The sequence below is a fragment of the Sciurus vulgaris genome (genome assembly GCF_902686455.1).
Source record: "Sciurus vulgaris genome assembly, chromosome: 8".
Taxonomy (NCBI): domain Eukaryota; kingdom Metazoa; phylum Chordata; class Mammalia; order Rodentia; family Sciuridae; genus Sciurus; species Sciurus vulgaris.
Window position 1 is genome coordinate 57630197 of NC_136468.1, and position 20366 is coordinate 57650562.

General features: G+C 32.6%; 1 protein-coding gene across 1 annotated transcript in view; it reads left to right on the top strand.

The window, feature by feature from the left end:
* Positions 1-20366, top strand: part of SEMA3D (semaphorin 3D) — a 194159-nt gene that overhangs the window by 95520 nt on the left and 78273 nt on the right. Inside the window, exon 5 of the mRNA XM_079151830.1 lies at positions 16360-16422. Within this exon, the coding sequence (XP_079007956.1) occupies positions 16360-16422 (63 nt within the window). The remainder of the gene's footprint in view (positions 1-16359; positions 16423-20366) is intronic.

Below are 20366 nucleotides of genomic sequence, written 5' to 3' on the forward strand. Positions count from 1 at the left end.
TGGTAGACCATAAATAAGAGTGACTATAGATAGATCAATAAAGATCATGGTACTAGCACAGAGGATATTACAGGTATATACATACATGTATAAAGAAAATATGTGTGCTCGAACTTGTATGAATATAAGCATAAAGTAGCTTAATTTCAACTACTTCACTTTGAGCTCTGGAATAATAACCTTATTCACTTTCTTTGATTTATTGTTGTATTATACACTTTGTAAAATAATTAGTTATGTGTGTAATAATCAAATATCATAAACTTACATAAAGGATTATTTGTACAAAAAAAAAAAAAAAAAAGAAATCTTCACACTGATTTCCATAGTGGTTGTACTAATTTACAATTCCACCAACAATGTAAAAGTTTTCTTTTTTCTCCACATCCTCTCCAGTGTTTATTATTATTTGTATTCTTGATTTTGAACATTTTTTTCATATGTTTGTTGGTTATTTATATTTCTTCTTTTGAGAAAGATCTGTTTAGTTCATTTGCGTATGTATTAACTGGGCTATCTTTTTTGTGTGTGTAAAGTTTTTTAAGTTCCTTGTATGTTCTCGATATGACTCTTCTGTTGGAAAGTAGCAGAAAATATTTGCTTCCATTCTATAGGCTATCTTTTCCTGTTCTTAATTTTATTTTATTTTATTTTTCTGTGCAGAAGGTTTTAGTTTGGTGCCATCCCATTTATTAACTGAGCTTTTGGGGTCCCATTGAGAAAGTCATTGTCCGTGCCTATATGTTGGAGTTTTGTATAATATCTGGTCTAATTCCTGGGTCTTTGATCCATTTTGAGTTGACTTTTGTGCATCATGAAAAGTAAGGATCTAGTCTCATTCTTCTATATATGGATAATCAGTTTTCCCTGCACCATTGGTTAAGAAGATTGCCTTTTCTCCAGTGTACATGTTAGGTAACTTTGTCAAAGGATGTATGGGTTTGTTTCTGTGTCTTCTATTATGTAGCACTGAACTGCATGTCTATTTTTATGCCAAAACTGTGAAGTTTTGGTTACCATAGCTCTGTAGTATCATTTAAAGTCAGAGATTATGATATCTCCAGCATCCCTTTTTGTTTTAGAATTGAAACTTAGATATTCTGGGTCTTTGATTCTTTCAAATGAATTTTATGACTTTTTTTCCTAGTTCTGTGAGGAATGTCATTGGTATTTTAATGGGGATTGCATTGAATTTGTATATTGCTTTTGGTAGTATAGACATTTTGACAATTCTACCTATCCACTAACATGAAAGATCTTTAAATCTACTTGTGTCTTTTTCAGTTTCTTTCTTCAGTCTTCTAAGATTTTCATTGTAGAGGTTTTTGACCTCCTTGATTAGATTTATTCCTAGGCATTTTATTTTTTGTGAGGTTATTGTAAAAAAGATTGCTTTCCTGATTTCTTTCTCAGGATTCATTATTGATATATTGGAAAACTATTGTCGTATGTTGATTTTGTATCCTACCACTTTACTGAATTTGTTTATTAGCTCCAGTGGTCTTCTGTAGTGATAATTGGACATTTTCCTTTCCCATTTTTATCCCTTTTATTTCCTTCTCTTGCCTAATTGCTCTGGCTAGAATTTCTGCTAGAATATTCACTAGGAATGGTGAGAGTGCACATCCTTTTCTTATTCCAGATTATAAAGGAAACACTTTCAGGTTTCTCCATTCACAATGATATTGACCTTGGGATTATCATACATAGCCTTAATGATGTTCCTTCTATCCTTTGTTCGTTCAGTGTTTTTATTATGAATGGGTGCTGAATTTTGTCAGAGACTTTGTCTAAATCTATTGAGATAACTGTGATTTTTCTCCTTAATTCTATTAATTTGGTGAATCATATTTATTGATTTGCATATGTTCAACTGTCTTTGCAGTGTGGAGATAAAAACAGCTTGGCAATGATGTACTATCTTCTTAACATGTTGAATATGATTTGATAATATTTTATTAGTTGGCACTTAAGTTCATCAGCATTTGCTTTTTTTTAAAAATTTTTTACATTGGTCTATAGTTTTCTTTCCTTGATGTGTCCTTTTCCAGTTTTAGTATGAAGGTGATACTTACTTCATAGAATGAATTTGGAAGTATTCCATCCCTGGAATAATTTGAGGGGCATTGACATTAGTTCTTATTTTGAGGAGCATTGACATTAGTTCTTATTTTGAGGGGAGCATACAAATAAGTAAATAAACTATTCCAACAGGTAATTGGTCTAGAAATGTATCGTGCAAAATAAACATGTATTATATCATGTACTGGCAGAAATCACAAAAGTAAAAATTGTTAGATTTAACTACATAAAGAAGGAAACCATAAAGCAAATTGTTATGATGAACCAGTGAAATTTCTAATCATAGACTATTTTTTCCCTAAAAAAGGCAATTTCATGTGATCTAGCATATACATGTAAAGAATAATGTTTATAACAAATATGAGAGAGTGGAATAATGCTTTTATGTATAAAGAGCTCTTAAAATCCAGTAAGGAGAAGTCAAACTTTCCAGAAAAAGAAACTGGACAAAAGGCATGAATGGGTAATTCATGAAATGTTTCTAACTTAAAATATTTGAGAAAATATTCAACCTCACAGACAAATAAACAGAGCAATAACTGACTAACTCTTCAACTAACAATGCAGGTATTTTTTAAAGCCTCTGTTGGAAATTCTGATAATTTCCAAAATCTGAGGGAAATAGTAACTTAATAATTTTTGTTAAGATTTATAATGAATTTATGAATATTTGCTCAAAATGCATATATCTTTTGGCCAAGTAATTCTATTTCTAGTCATTTACCTTAATTTATAGTCTAAAATATATACATATGCATGAGGTTGATCATTATAAAGTGTTCATAGAAACCAAATATTGGTATGCTAATTTTAGTCCTTTGGGCATAAACCTGGGAGTGGGATAACTGGGTCAAAAAAAGGATGGAATTGGAGAATATCATGCTAAGTAAAATAAGCCAATCCCAAAAAAACAAAGACCAAATGTTTTCTCTGATAAGTGGATGATGATACATAATGGGGATGGGGTGGGGTAAGAGAAGAATGGAGGAACTTTGGATTACATAGAGGGAAATGAGAGGTGGAAGGGGACAGGATATGAATGGCGGAATGAGACAGACATCATTACCCTATGTACACATCATTACCCTATGTACACGTATGATTACATGAATGGTGTGAATCTACATTGTGTACAACCATAGAAACCAAGTCGTACCCAGTTTGTGTACAATGAATCAAAATGCAATCTGTAAAAATAACAATAATTTTTAAAAAAGAAACCAAAGATTAGATAAGATAAATGACTTATAATTATCAAGTTAAATGTCTAACAGTATCCAGATATTTGGTCAAATATTATTTTGAATGGTTCTATGAGGCTGGTTTTTGGATTAGATTAATACTGAAACCAATGTACTTTGAGCAGGGCAGACTATGCTCCCCACTGTGGATCAACTTCATCCAGACAGTTGAGGACCTGAGTAGAACAAAGACTGACCTCCTTGGGGCCAGAAAGAATTCTGCCGGCAAACATTTGGTTGCAAATTGGAGAATTAACTCTTCCCCAGTCTCCAGTCTACTGGCCCACACTGCAGATTTAAAGCCTTCGTAATTGTATGAACTAGTTTCTTAAACTGAATTTCTCTCTCCATATGTGGTCTGCCCTCTGTATCCCAAGGTCTGTTAGAATTCAGCTGGGAATCCATCTGGTCCTGGGCTTTTTTTGTTGGAAGGCTTTTATTACCGCTTCTATTTCATTGCTAGTAATTGTTCTGTTTAGGTCTTCTGTGTGCTCTTGATTCAATTTTGGTAGGTCATATGTGTCTAGAAATGTATTTATTTCTTTCAGATTTTCCAATCTACTGGAGTTTAAGTTTTCAAAATAATCCTTTTCTTTTGGTTAGTTTGGCTAAGGGTTTATCAATATTGTTTATCTTTTCAAAGAACCAACTCTTCATTTCATTGATCCTTTGTATTGTTTTTAAATTTTCTATTTCATTGATTTCAACTCTGATCTTAATTATTTTCTTCCTTCTACTGGTTTGGGAATTGGTTTGTTCTTGTTTATCAAGAGCCTTAAAATGAATTATTAGGTTTTTTTATTTGGAATCTCTCTGATTTCCTTATGTAGGCACTCATAGCTATAAATTTTCCTCTTGTAAGTGCCTTCATAGTGTCCCAGAGGTTCTGGTATGTTTTTATCACTATTCTCCTTTAATTCTAAGAATTTTGAGACTTCTTCCCTGATGTCCTCCTCTGTTACACATTCATCATTCAAACGTGTATTGTTCAGTTTTACTCTCTTGTCACCTTCCACTCTCCAAGGCTTCAACTCACTCTCAGGAGAGAAATCTTTGTGTTCACTAGAGCATGTTATATGCTTATAGCAATGTCAGATGCCCTATCTGATAGCATCACCATAGTTCATTTGTATAAATATATCCCTTGTCCAAATTATACCCTCCTGGAAGTGGGGAGGGATTCATGCCATACTGATTCTTCTTTGACACACAGCACAGTCTTACACATAAAACACATTAATGTTTCTTCAGTGATTTTGAATTGATGATTTGTTATTTTTCCTCCTATGCATGAGTAACCAATATATTACTCTTATCAAACAGAATGCTGTTAGCTTGGAACTAAAGAACCCATAACTATGTACAATTGTTACATTATCATTCAAAAATAAAATTCAGAAAAGACATAATTTGAACTGGTAAAAAAAATCTAGTCTTCTAAATATCGCTTTGATTTGGTAATACCATGTAAGTTTTCTCCCTTTAATAGATTTTGGGGGAGGTAACATTGCTGTGAAAAAGTGGGTTATAATTTAGATCAAAGAAGTAAAGAATACATCATTATCCTATGGTCATAGAATTTAGTATTATCCACTAAATATTTGATGTACAGGCAACACATTTTAATCTGAAATAACCAAAAATGACTTAAGGATCATTGAATATATTTCTTAGGAAAATTATATGTAAGATAATGCCACTTCATTGATTTGATTTTGTCAATCTCTGAGGTTGAAATCAATAATATGCATTACAGAAGTAAAACTTTTAATACACTTTGAATAATTTTTAAATTTTGTCCTTCCCAAATTTTATTCAATGTATTTTTTTCCATTATTTTTTAAACAAAAATCCATTGGCGTGTGTGCTCTTGGCAGTAAGAATATTACAGTGGAATATAAAATTCAGGTCTTTTCATTGTTTGTAAGACAATGTTAGACAAGGCATAACATAGTTATAAGGCAGAAAATGTTTAAATATCCAAAATAGTGGGAGAAAAACATAGAGGAACCAGGAAGAGGGGTGGAAATCACATGCTGTGCCTGAATTTGAAAGAATTCAATATGGATGAATAAAATTTGAATTATTATTAACTGGTTAAAACTGGTTAATTTAAAAAGGTTTATTTTGAAATTGGAGCTTGGGTTTAGTGTTTCTTTGTTCAATTAAGACAGGGAAAACCTTTTTTGAGAAATGGAGCAAGAAGATAGTGTTGTCTCTCTTTTATATATAGTTATCTCACAGCTTAAATTAAAGGAGCTGAATTTTTCTGACCCAGCTCTTAACATCCTTCACCATCTCTCAAGTCAGAAGAAGTGTATAAAAGAATTCAATAGTCCTTGGGAAAGGTGGTTGACTGTGGATGGACCTTAATATGCATTTATCATTCATTTATAAGTGATGCATTCCAAGTATGCTCAGCATTGACATTATAATAATGAAAGTGTTTAACATTTATGCAGTGTGGATCTTTGGTTTGTAAACTACATAATATATGTCACTTTGACCACAAGTAAATATTCTCTACCTCAGCCAGCCTCAAGTAGTCCTAGCAATAATTCACATAAAATACATAGCTTTCTATATATAAACTTCAGGAGTAATATATACAAAGTGAAAGTCTTTCTCTCTCTTTCCATTTCACTTTTTTTAATGGAGTCATAGTTGACAGAAAATATATATATATTTTTTCAATACTTTGTTTGGTTATGTTATTTAATTGGACTTCTGAGTTAATGAATTATTGGGATCCTTCCATCAAGAGATGTTGTTTTGGAAGCAGTTCAAACCTGTATGGGTGGAATGAGTCTCTAAACTAGGATTCATGCAATAGCTTACAAAGGGAAAGATTTATTACCTGAATATTTCTTTTTATCCATATTATTCTACCTTTTGTTTCTTAGTTTTCTTTTATTTTTTTCTCCCTTCTTTTTCTGTGTTTGTTTCAAGTTGGCTGTAGGGAAAGGTGAGTAGACTTTTAAAAAAAAATGAACTTACTCTGAGACCAAAATCATTCTTTATTTGATCTACTAATCTAACAATAACTGACATGCTAACTCATAGACTGTAACAGGACAACTTCATTCAGCCTCCTACATTTCCTTCCAATCTGCTCTGTGAGGCAAGTTCTTCTCCTGGGTTTGTTGGATAACTTTAACAGGTCCCATGGCTTCTGAAGGCACTTTTAAGTAGTACAGAAAATTATTATTTAAAAATGGAATGTCCAGTGTAATGTCATAAAACTTCATTTATCATTGAACTTCTGTGCTCTCCACCTGTCCCCACTTACAGGAGGGCCTGTCATAGGGAGATAACCAAGGACTTCACTGTTGCCCTGGCTAGTGCTCCTTCTCCTCCTTAAGCTTGTTGAACACACTGCCTGACCCATGCAGGGTCAAAAGATCAGAGGGAAAAGGGAAGAGAGGGAAGGGGTTCAGAGAAATGTCTCCTTTACTGGCATTGTCAGAAGTGGGTCACTTCCCAGATGTTTTACCAGACATGTAAAACTGGCTTTTCTTTTGTAGCTACCTTAATTTCCCTGACGTGAAATTTTTTTCCTTGCTGTACTCTGGATAAGGGTGACTGCATTTCTCCTCTGACTAATGTGTTCTCATTCTTTATCCTAAGACAGGTTGTAGTACTGCCAGGTGTTAGCTTCTGAAATCAAAACCACTCACTCTTCTTGAACAGCACCTAAGATGACCCCATGACATCCCTCTCATTTTTTATCAAAGCTCACCTCTGTTCCATGGGACGCCTTTATGTGCTTTTCCCTAGACATACCCTGGAGGTGCAAGTTGATACCAGTTTAGATATCAAACCTGTCCTCTGTTTTCACTGCCACTTGTCATCTCTCACCCTTTAGATACTCCCACAAAACATGCTCAAGAACAAGTGCTTCTTGAGGTTCCATTGATGCCCCTTCCCGAACATCTACTCTTCTTCACTCCTGGGGTTTGGAATAGATACACCTGTTTCAGGAAAAAAAAAAAAAAAAAAAAACAAAACAAAAAACCTTCTTCAACAGAAAGTAAAATCTCTCTAATCTCCAGTTTTCATCTGTTTTATAATTTGGACATGGATGAAATCATGTAAATGATTCTTGGTAATAACCAAGACTTTGAAATTCTTTTGCACTTTGAGCTTACATTTCATTTTGAATTTTGCTTCTGTTAGGACGTTCAATTTTACCATCATGCTTTACTATCCAAGCCATAAAATCAGATCTCAAAAAAAAAAAAGTGTTTTACCTTCTAAATGTCATAGTTGAGATCACTGTACATCATTCTTGAATATTCACAATAGAATCACAGGGTTAAGGAAATGTTAATATTTTCATTAATATTATTTACCTTTTGGTATAAATAGCATCAATCAAAATATTTTCTCTTTCATGTCTTATTTCACATGATTTTCAGTAGTATTTCTGATGGATTCCTGCAAAACTAAGTTATGACTGAGAATCTAGATGAAAGTGTAGAGCCTACACTGAACATTTTTAACCATTCTGCAAAATTAATCTTGAAATCATTCATTTTTATTTTCAAATATTAATCATCTTTTTTCTTTTTATCCAATTGTTAAATCTTGAAACTGATATAGGTGAAAATTAAATGTTGTATATAAAAGTGTCAAATAATTATATTAGGAAGAAAAAAGTGAAGATTGTCTTTAACTGGACCCCTATAAAAACCTATTAGTCAAGCTTCTACTTATGGTGTTGAAGGAAAAATCCATATAATACATAAGCATGTCCTCTCTAAAGCAAGTTACATTTGTTTTGATGTAAAATTACTTTTTAAGTTTATAAAAACTGTCTAATATAAAAAATTACATATGCACTGGCTAAAAAGGAAACTTTCATATGGATTTAAAAATGAGAGAACAAGGACAGGGATAGATGAGTGGTGGAGCACTTACTAGCATGGGTTTGATCTCCAGTACCACAAAACAATAAAATAAAAATAAGGCAATGCAAAGAATTCATAGATTTCATAGCCTCCCTAAAACAAATCCATATGTTTATAGAATATTCTCAAACAATTTCATTTCACCTTAAATGAAATGAACTTAAACAAGTAAAACTTAGGTTCCCACATTTATTTCAGAAATTTACTCTTTTAGTTATTAAAACACAAAAGCGATGTGAATTTTATAAGAGAAAATATTGAATAAAACTTGAAAATAAATATTTAAGCTATAACCTGGATACTCTAAGAAAATTGACCTTTTTATTAGAATGTAACATATAATTCCAGGCTAATAAATGTGAGAATTTTTTTCCATATAGCAATGGTAATATAATTTTACTATTATTTTTGTCTGTATTTGACATGAAAATTTGGTACACAATTATGAAATTACTCAGATTACTTGAAAGTCATAAAACTATGCACTTAACTTTTGGGAGATTATATCATGAAAATAAATAAATTGTGTTTGTAACTGTATAATAATTTTCACTGGAACATTTAAACACCCTTCTTTGCTTAACATAAAAAGGGCCTGTTATTTCCTTTCTTTAAGGAAGTCTAAAACAAGAGGGTTTTCATACATGAGGATTCTGTACTTGCTTGTTTTTTATTGAGAATAAGCAGGAATTCTTTTATAAATCAGAATGACCTTCTCACTCCATTTTTTAAACTTATTCTATTGCCAAATAAGACATTTCCATCTAATACTAAATTCCAGAAGAATTAGAATATTCTCCTCAATTAAAAGCAAGATATTGATAAAAGAAAATTGCCACCCTTTTAATTCTGATTTAATACTTAAAATTAAGAAAATATAAATACTGGGAATCATGTAGCTATCCCAATAAATTAACTTTAGTGTTAGGCACCCTGCTTAGTTTCATGGTGATTAATCTGTTCCTATTGCCTGCTGAGCACATGCTGTCTAGTAATCGCAGAGGTACAACAATCGACTCGTTCATGGATGTGCTGGCTCCACAGCCGGGTGCTGATATGCAGGTCCCATCTGGTAACTGTAATGGACTGTCAGGATGTCAGGCTGCTCAGGCTCCTGCCAGAACTCTGACCAGAATTCTTTCTACGTTTCCAATTCTAAAGGAAACTCTGCAAGTCATATTGCAATAAATATTTATTGAGTGCTTATTCTGTGTACAATATAGGTGCTCAGGAAGGTAGGAAAAAGCAAAGTCCCTGCCACTGGACCTGAGTGGCCACTAAACTTTATTGCCTTCTTTAAGAATCTAGTGAATGTCATGAACAATATTCATTACAGAATTTTGAAATTCATCCACAAGAGTAATTGGACCACAAGTTCACATTACAGGTGAAATTTGTAGAATTCTTAGAATTTATTTTATTTCAATGTTCCAATAGTATTTCTTTTGTTGTTCCAATGTGTTTCCAGTACTCTTCTAGATGCAGGGAATATAGTGGATCATCAAACACATTAGGCCTCTGTTCTTTTTTTATCTGAAATTTGAGGAAAGGGGGTTAATGGAGAAGAAAGAAGGAAACACAAAATATCACTTATTGTTCAGTGTTATTTTAAAAACCTGGAGTTATTGCTTAGAAAGTACTCAGTTTAATTAACAGAGAAGGTCTTTCTGGGGAGATATTAAAATTGGCACCTACTTATAAGAAAGGCTCATCAAGGGGAGGCCAGATGTGTTTCAGCTAGATGAGCTCTCCTGGAGGATGATAGCAGAAGAGCAGTATTAGTTGTCATGTGGTAAGGGCTCAATAAATGCTAAAGTGTACATTTTTTTCAAGTAGGTATTAGCTGGGTAGAGATTATAATCTGGGATTTGTGGTTGAACTATTGAGACTCACAGCCACCTAAAGTTCAAAGCCAACAAGTGGCACAATAGGGACTCAGACCCAAGTCTTCTACTTCTGCTGCTTCATTGATCATTTACACCTGGAACATGGCCCCAAACTAAGCTTATTTGTAAAAAAAAAAAAAGGAAAATCCAGTGGATGTGATAAGCACAAGTGTTATGTATAACGGAAATGGTTGAAGATGGCTCAAATGCAAAAGTTTTTTTGAGATGATTCCTGAAAAAGAAAAGGAGAGACAATTCATTACCCAAGATTTCATGAAGGAAGCTATATGCACAGATCAGAGTGCTTTGACTGCATGCCTGGAACTCTGACTTCTGAACTGAAGGACATTTTCTTGGAAAACTTGTAGCCCTACTTTTATATGTAAGTCTAAAAACAAAGGAAAAAGTGAGAGCTTAAACTTCCCATCTGCATAATTTCTACTTAGTTCCCTTATTCAAGATTTACCTAACCTATTCCTGTCTTAGTTTTCAGTTTTTCTTTCTGAACTCAGACCTCCTTCCTCTCCCTGTCCTTGGATCTCTGGTAGTCATTGCTACAATAGTAATTGAAATACTTGACCATGTGACATTTACAGCAACATTTTTTCCAAATTCTTTACTGTCATTCAAACAGTTGTATCCTGTTCTTTGATAGAGATAGCCCCTGTTTCCGGGGTTCTGGAGTTTTGTCTTTAATTAGGTTTTATGAATAAGTTGCAACTTCCTCTTGGGTGTTCCATTCAGTTGTTGTAGCATCTCTGAATTAGGCCAAAGGGCATTTGATTGACCTTGCACTTGCTAACTTGAGTCTATTAAATTGCTTCTCCAAAGATAAAACAAAGAGTAGATGTAATTAGAATTTCCTTTGGATGTTGTTATAGAGTCTTATCATTATTTGAATATTTCTGTAACTTGCCTAACAGTAAATGATTAAAAATAAGTTGTGTGACACTTTTACCCTACTAAATGATAACTTCTAATGAATTATATAAATTGTGAATGAATCTGTTAATGAGTAATATAAATTATGAATGAAACAAAAATTGTTAGGGACATTGCAGTATTTTATATGTAAGTTCCTCCTATTTTTCCCCCAAATTGAAGTAAAAATGCTTCAAAATACAAAAAAAAATATTGTTTTGGATTTTGGATAGAGGTAAGCAAGTTAAAATCAATACATGAAAACTAGATCACAGATTATATTTTTAAATCCATGCGGAAAAAATATTATTAACTCTTTTAAAATGGATTGAAAATATAACTCTATGGCATACAAGCTATTTAAAAATAACTTTATGACATATGAGCAATGTAAGAAGGCACTGAAATTGTTTCCTTTCATTAGAATGCTCTCTTCCCGTATTGGTAATCTATGTTCTATAATTCTAAAAGAAAAAAAAATGTGTATATACATAAAAAATATTTATGTATATTCTTTTCGAACTTTCTGTTATATACATGTATATGTATATACACATATGTTTTGAGATGTTAATATATGTGCTTTCTAGTATATCATGAGAAAATTCCTTAGAGATTATCAATTGTGAAAAATATAAAAGCTTGCACAAACATAGTCAAATGGTTGTCCATAAATTATAAAAATGGGTAATAGTTTATACTTTTTTTTACATTGTTAACTGTAAATTATTACTTCTAAATGTAGAGAATTTTGTAAAATTCTGTTCTGTTTCCCAGTTTTCTGTTGTCAAATGGATCTATAAAAATTGCCTCTCAGATTAAAAACAATCTGCAAAATCCTAATTGTGTAACATTGGTTCAATTTGTAGTTACACTTTGGATAAGTAAACTGGAATTGATTCTTGGGCTCCATCAAGATCCACAGAAAGGATCTCTGTTTGATTTTTCTGCCCTTCCTATGGAGAGAGCAAGAGTGTGCTTTCTATATATCTGCAATCCTTGATTTGAAAAATGTAAGGTCTGAAAGACCCCTGCCCACCAGAATGATAGTCTTAAATTCTGTAGGGTAATTTACAGAAGGTTAGTTAAGAACTAATGTTCCATGAGTATATTTATGGATAATTAAAATCCGGCAATTATACAAGTAATTTCTTTCCTTCTGGTGTAACTCTTTGTTATGTGACTTTCTAGGGAGTCCTCATCTTTGAGATACAGGTATATATGCTGTGTTTTATTCTGCTTAATGCAGCTTTTAATATGCTGAGATACTGTGTGTTTAAGGCACTAAAATGCAAGAACATACACAATTAAAATAGAAAATATGGGTAATGGAACGCTATTTTGCATGTATTTGTGTGTACAACATATTAGGTATGTCACTTCAAAAGATTATTGAAACACAAAACTATTATTTGAACATAATTTTGCCAACTCTATGTAAATACATTTGTAAGTACTTCTTTTGACTTTGGTTTGTCTTTAGATTGAATTCAGAATAATTCTCTTAAAGTCTTTTACTAATTTAGAATTAAAAGAAATATTTTTTAAAAACTTTATTCTAATGCCTAGGTAACAAGGAAAAGAAAATCCCACCATATTCACAATTAAAATAATATCTTTTAAGCATTGGCACAACTACAATGGTATTTTTTTCCTTCTCAGTTAAGTGATTAGAGCCTGAAAAAATCATATATATACGATTATATGTAGGCGGTTATTATTTAATTTTGTTTGTGATTTCTAAGTTCTTGATGGTATTATGCTAAAATAAGGCAATATGCACTCTCAATCCTTATTTTGAAGACTTCAGTAATTTTTTAATTAGAAATTTTTTCTTTGTAACATTATCTTAGAGACCCTGAACCATTACACACATGTTCAAGGATAGTTTCTATTTATATCAGGGTTCTAGATATTATGGGATTGAAGGTGAATGATGAAAAATGAAGGAACATTTTGGGAAAAAATCAATTATATAAACAGAGATTAGAAGATTTACTAAAAAATGAGTTCTGGAGTCCAACAAATTGTCAGTGCTTATACATCTCTGTATAACATTTATGTATGGATCAAAAGGCAAATTCTCTGAATCTTGTAATTAGTTTATTGCTCCACCAACTAGGATGATATAACTCAGCAAATGTACAACAAAAACATTAAAACTTCTTTTAGAGATTTGTATTTCTTTGGAAGAAGAAAAATGTGCAATTGTTTTTTTAGTGTCAAATCTCTAAGACAACTAGGGTTGAAACTATCAAACTTAACTAAACTATCACATTAGAGTTGAAACTCTTAAAAGCCAGTAATGTGAACAATGACTCAAAAGTGGGAACTGAGAAGGACTGTTTACCACTGAGTGCTCCTAAGTGCTCCCTGGCAATGACTGCCCCCTCTGTGCTCTCTACCCTCTCTCTGACACCCATGGAAATGAAGACAGTGTTTATCGAACTGACTTCCAGACTCAGCTCTGAACACCTCAATCCCAGGCTTTCTTGGCATGGTGGCCCTTCATCCCCATGTGTTTGATGAACAGTAACTACTCCATGCTAACTCTGAAACACATTTAGATTCCGGTACAGACATAAAGATTGCCTCCATGCTTTGTCACTCTAACTCCTTCCATTTAGAGACCCAATGAGTATTTTCAAACTCAGTTTTGGAGACACTATTTATTTCATAATTTACTTTAACTCAATCACTTAGTGTACTGGTTGGAAGTAAAAATAGAGCACTGTGATGATCTTTATGCTCTTTAAGACCCATTTACTTAGTGTAAAAGAGTTCGCTAATTTCCTTTATTCTATAGTAACGATACCAATAAGATTTGAAGCCCTGAACAAATATATATGTATATAAACATATACATATATAAATTTATATGAATATATATATATAAATTTAGGAGATATATATATCCTAAAATTATTTCTGAAGTATGATTAAATCTGACCATCACATAATGGAAAGAACAGAATCTGATATATTTAAGTGACTCAGAAATTTTGATCTAGACTGGAGATCAAAAAAAAAAACAAGTTAAGAATTAAACCAATTGACAGATCACAGATATGAGTTATTTAAATTATTTTCAGTCCAATGATATAAAGTTGTCCTTTGTGGAATCACTATTATATTTGAGAATGCAAGAATGGTCTTTCTGCTTCACAAGATGAAAAAGTTCTGGAAGTTCATTGCACAACAATATGAATATACTTAATCTTATGAATTATATGGCCAAAAATAGTTAAGATGGCAAATTTTATATTATGTATATTTTATTATGATTTAATATGATAATAAAACTAAAGTCAGTATGAAAAATGTGAGGTAACTTGAGAGAGTAGGCTCAAATGTGAAGCAAAGACTCCATAAATTCAAGATGCTATTTTTAAAGGAGAGAAAAAAAAACCCAGTTCAGTATCTTTCTACTAATGGTTAAAAACAATCAAAAACCATACAAATTTTTAAAACATGGAGAAACTTAAAATTTCCTATAACTGCAGTGCTTTATTTTTATTATTTATCAATTTAGGATTTCATAATTCTGGGTATTTTACTGTTGACAATTAGTCCATTCATGGTCCATTTTACATATCTATTTACTAACCTATGTTATGTACTAGTTTTAAATTATTTATTAAATACCTGAAAATGCACCAAATAGAACAAAAGCTATCCTCTGTTTCTTATATTAACTCATCCTTTCCCTTTCCCACAGTCCTACATCTTGAATAACCATTTTTCTGAATCTGTTTATAAATATGCTTGGAATGTGACTATTTCATTTTAGTCATTTCTAATTTATTCTATGAGGATTGTGCTGTTTTACCATGATCCATCCATCTTATTTTTTATTGCTATATTTTATTGATATTTGGTTGTTGACTGCTATTTAAAATTACCTGAAAGTGTAACAGAAAATTAAACCATTTCTGAATAAATAACATTTTTAAGTCTTAATGATGACCCACACATCAAGTCAAGCTCATCAATACTCACTGATGGTACAACCACCCTGCCTATATACACCTTCAGATCATAGTTTGGGGATTGCTAAAATGTTCTCTAGATGAATAAACTAGCTTCATTTTAAAAATATTAATTTGATTGTATTTGTCTATTATGAGCATTTGGGATGCTATTTCCTCTTCTTTGCTCAGAAACAAAACTCCCAAATTTTACTTATAAAGACAGTATCATGCAAACATTGGTGACTCCTAAATCCTTTGTTAATTTCAGGTTTAACAAATCTCTTTCAGTGTATTGCCAGAGGATATTTTTTTTTTCATCACCCATTAAAACATTTTCTGTTAATTTTGGTGAGAAACATAATAAAAGTCTGTCAGGAACTTGTGGAGTGTACATTATAGGCAACGCAGGGCTTGCTTTTCTTGTTTCTTCTTGCCTATAGCTAACACAGTATTTCTTTCTGTAAGCTACTGGACTAGCATAAATAACTCTTTGAATGTTACTGTGCAGAATTTCTAAACTTTGTTTTAAAAATGAAGAAAAAAAAGCTCTTTTTGATAAATTCAAGACTGTTACGCATAATTAAAATTACCAACCAAGATGGTTGGTGCCCCTGACCTTAACCATTTGCCCAAATAACATTTTATTTTGTAAGGGCTGCGACTTCCAGTTCAGAAGGCAGATAGAATACAGGTAGGATTATGGCTATACCACAAAATAGTTTTGTGTCCTTTGACATGCTTTTTAGTGGCTGTGTGACCAAGTTTTCTGAGCCTAAAATTCAGGAGAATAACTAAAGCTATTTCTTAAGGTTGTTTTGAAATTTAAATAAGATAATTCTTTTAAAATATTTAGCTTAATGACAGATGTGTCTGAGCCCCATGCTTGTTAAATATTGTCAACAGATTCACACTGGTCATTGGTTTGGAGTGATAACTTATGCATGTGACACAGAGCTATTTCCAACACCTTGTCACACATGTTCATAATGCACCATCACTCTAAGTAAACACAGAAACAGGGTAAACAGAGCCTATTATGCCAGTGTGAAATTCCCCTGACATTATTATGAGAACTTATGCCCCTTGAGCATAATTTATCTTTTATTATATACATTAAAAGAGAAATAAGAAGATTAATAAATACAAAATGGATGGTTCTACACAGTTCTCTTTTAATATAATTTTAAGAGGGTTTTGAAAATTACTTAAATTTCAAAATTCTCACATTGATTTTAACAGCATGATTAATATCCATTCTTTAGTATCACACATTTATTTCTTTAATCAAAATTATAGGTTAGAGTGCTATAGATATTCAGATTCTGACATACCTTGAAATATTTTACAGATTTATTGGCCTGCTACAAAGGAGAGAGTGGAATTATGTAAATTAGCTGGGAAGGATGCCAATGTAAGTATGAAATTTATAAATTATCTTTGTTAAACCAGTACTGATATGATAGTAAATATTTACATTCACTTTTATTGAAATAATGACATAAGTGAATAATTCATTTATTTAGGTACTGGGGATTTAACCCAGGAGCACTTTACCACCGAGCTACATTCCCAACCCTTTTATTTCTTATTTTGAGACAGGATTGAACTAAGTTGCCAAGGGCCTTGCTAAATTGTTGAGGCTTGCATCTCACTTGGGATCCTCCTGCTTCAACCTACAGAGCCGCTGGAATTACAAACTTGTGCCACCATGCTGGATTAAGTGTATTTTTTTCTTGTTTTCTTTTGTACCAGGAATTGAACCTAGGGGAACTTTACCTCTGAGCCACATCCCCAGCCACTTTTATGTTTTTTTGTTTGTTTGTTTGTTTGTTTGTTTGTTTTTGTGAGATAGGGTTTGCTGAGTTGCTTAGAGCCTCACAAAGTTGCTGAAGCTGGCTTTGAACTTGGGATCCTCCTGCCTTAGCCTCCTGGGTTGCTGGGTTACAGGTGTGCACCACCACATCTGGCTAAGTGTATTATTTTTAAGACAATAACTAATATTCCTATAAATGTTGATATAATATAAAATATTCTACCTTACCAAAAGCACTGATACTATTCATAAAAATCCAGAAATTTAGAAATACTATACTTTCTAATGTATTTTAAATATTATTTTTTTCACAAAAATATCAGAAGTACATTAAAATATTCAAAAACAAACCATCAGAAAGTATTGTATTTCAAGGAATGCGGGTTTTTTTCACTTATATGTATTTTGTAAACTTACAATTTATCAGTCATTTTAGCATCATGAGTATACAATTGATGATTAATTTTATTTGAGTTGAAATTAAATTTACAGGACTTAGAAGGCTTTTATATTGTGATGGATAACAAGAAAAATTGATGGAAGAAAAATTAGTTGAGAATGAGTGACATGGGATTCTGGGATAAGAACTAGAAATAATGTACTCTAAAATTTCCTTAATAATTATTGCATGAAATAACTCATAAAAGATAATTAGATGTTCTTAATATAAACTTCTAGCTTAAACCACCCTAAGAACAAGAGCAAAACCCTCAGCAGGGGTGACTAACCTGTTCATCTGCGATGCAGTCCTGCCTGGATTGCAACTGTGCAGTTGTCCTGCATGCTCCCATAGTGAGTCACCTGTTTTACCTCCACATTGATTGACTCCTCTCCTCATCTGAGCACTCTAGTTCAGGCCAGATGCTCTGTGCTCTGTTTTGACTTCTTGCACTATGTGAATGAGGAGAATTGTTCTTTTTAGGCAAAATTAATCACAACCTGAATGTAACTCAAGATGGAAGGAAGTTCCAACCTTGGACAGAAACATGGACATCTTGAGGTTTCTTCTGCAATATCCTCTCATGTTACCTTAACCACAATAACACAGGAGTGTTAAGCTGAGCTCTGCTTTCATATTTAATAAAAACAATTGTTTTCTATGCGAAAGCATAATTAGATTTAAAAGTTATCAAAGTGATAGAAGTACAACAATATGATGTATGATGTCCAATGAATTGAGGACATGCTCAAAAATTATGAATCTGAGACAACAATCTGATTCACTATTTGCTCATTTGTTTGTTCAACAAATACTTTTAAGGAGCCTTAATGTATGCACAACTATACATCAATTATATGTGTGCATATGTGTGTGTGTGTGTGTGTGTGTGTGTGTGTGTACATAGAAACAGTACTAGAAAACAGAGCAATCAAACCAAAACAAAACCTGTGCTTATACCTGATTTTGTATTCAGTTGATGTGAAATATGATCCATTCAGGCACATTTTTGGTAATAGAAATATATCAGGGAGTGTTAGCATCAAATGCCACGGGAGACAGTTTTACTTTCATTTTACTAGAAAAGAAAAAGTTTAAACTTTTCAAGACTATATTCCTCTTTTCAAGACTGCACTCCTCAAATGCAGAGACATTGCTCAATATCTCAATACCCAGCAAGTGCTGGTTCTGTGAAAGCATCAATTCTTTATTGAACTCATGGGGAAAAGAATGCTTCAGTTATGAGAGTTTTCAAAATTATTTGTGGAATGAACAGTAGAAGCATGATGTAACCACTGTGAACAGTTTTATAATTTGTGTTTCACCAATATTGAGTGTTTTTTTAAAATGCAAGTAGAAAAGGGATACTTTCAATTTTCTCCAATAAGCTAATGTCTGTTTTCCCATGGATTAGATGGGGAATAAACACTCAAGGTCAAACAACCAATGAAGTTTTCAATTGTAATGGTGTACTCATTTTAGCATGCTCACTAGGTCCAGTTACATAGTAATTGCATGGCCCCTCTTATTAAGTTAAAATAAAGAGTAATAAGCTTTTCTGGAAGCAGTATCCTTGAGCATCCTTGAGTATCCTTTCTTCTACTACTAAAATAGGATTAGAAATTTGGGAAGCTTTCCTCTTTTCACTAAATCTATAAAATTCGATATTGACTCATGAAGACACAAGTCTTTATCTCTTCATTTTTAATCTGTCACTTAAAAATACTGTTCTATTTTAGAATTACTGATAATGGCTCACACTGTTACAGAACTTAACCATATTCAAGGTACTGCTTTCAGTACCTTATCCTTCTAATCTCATTTAATCACTAAAACAACACTATATGCTAGGATTTATTATTATTCCATTTTTTCCAGATGAGAAGACTAAAGCCAGAGAAATGAAATAACTTGCCCAATATCACACAGCTGGTAAATGTGGAGCCAGGAATTGCATCCAGAAGTCTGGCCACACAGGCTACGCTCCTATTTAGCACTATACATCTATATATAGGATCTGAAACCTCTCTCTCTGAAATCATTTCTCCCTGTTATATCACCATGATGCAGATCCTCATTTTGAACAGCCCTGAGCAGATGTTGACCAACAGAAACCTGAGACAAGGCTGTGGTTTTCTGGACATCTTTTATTACCTTTGGCATACCCTCTCTCCTTCCTTCTCTCTAGTAATTTTTACCTACTTCCCAAGAGTGTGTTTAGGATTAACAAGTGTTGGAAAGACTGTCCCTTAACACAAAGGTACTATATAACTGCTAAATAGTGAATTATTTACCATAATGAAAGTTAGCTAATTGGGATGGGAAGGCAATGGAAGATGAGAAAACAAAAGGGAACTATTCCGCTTTCTTTAACATGGTCCCCCAGTTGAATTCAGGGAGATGGAGTGACAGAAAAATATTTGGTAGTATTTCGCTTCTATTTAGAAGGTTATTCAAAAGAAATCAATAAAGAAATGTCTTCAGTCCTGACTAGACAGCTTGGGTTAAACATCTCAGTCCAGGCAAAAGAAAAGATAGCTAGGAGAGCTTGGCTCTGCTTGTCAGCTCAGCTGCTAAGGAACACAGGCTTGCTGGTAGAGATGTTACAGAGATGAGTGATCTTCCAGCTGCAGTGTTTCGTGGTTATATTTCATTTTTCCATTTTAGTTTTTAAGAAAATCTAAAACTAAAAGGCAGTATTTATTCTAGAAAGTTTACAAATTATATACAAAGGGAAAAAAAAGTTGCTTGTAAATACTTTCTCCCCCATAAACACTACCCAGAGATAGCTGGTGATATGTTGGTATTTATTCTTCTTTCTTATCTATTTACTATTTTTCAGAATGAAATCATTGTATACATAGTCCTTTAAAAAGTTTTTTTCCACTTTGCAGACTGCCATGAGCATTTTCCCATGTCATTAAATTCCTTTTTATAACACCACTTTTAATAGCTCCACTGCATTCCTTTATACACTATTTCATCAATCCCCTATTGTTAGAAGTCTGGTACATATCCAGTTTTTATTATTGCAAATGATGCTGCATATGAAAAACCTTATATATAAACATTGCAAAGATCTTTGAAAATTGAGCAGACTTTT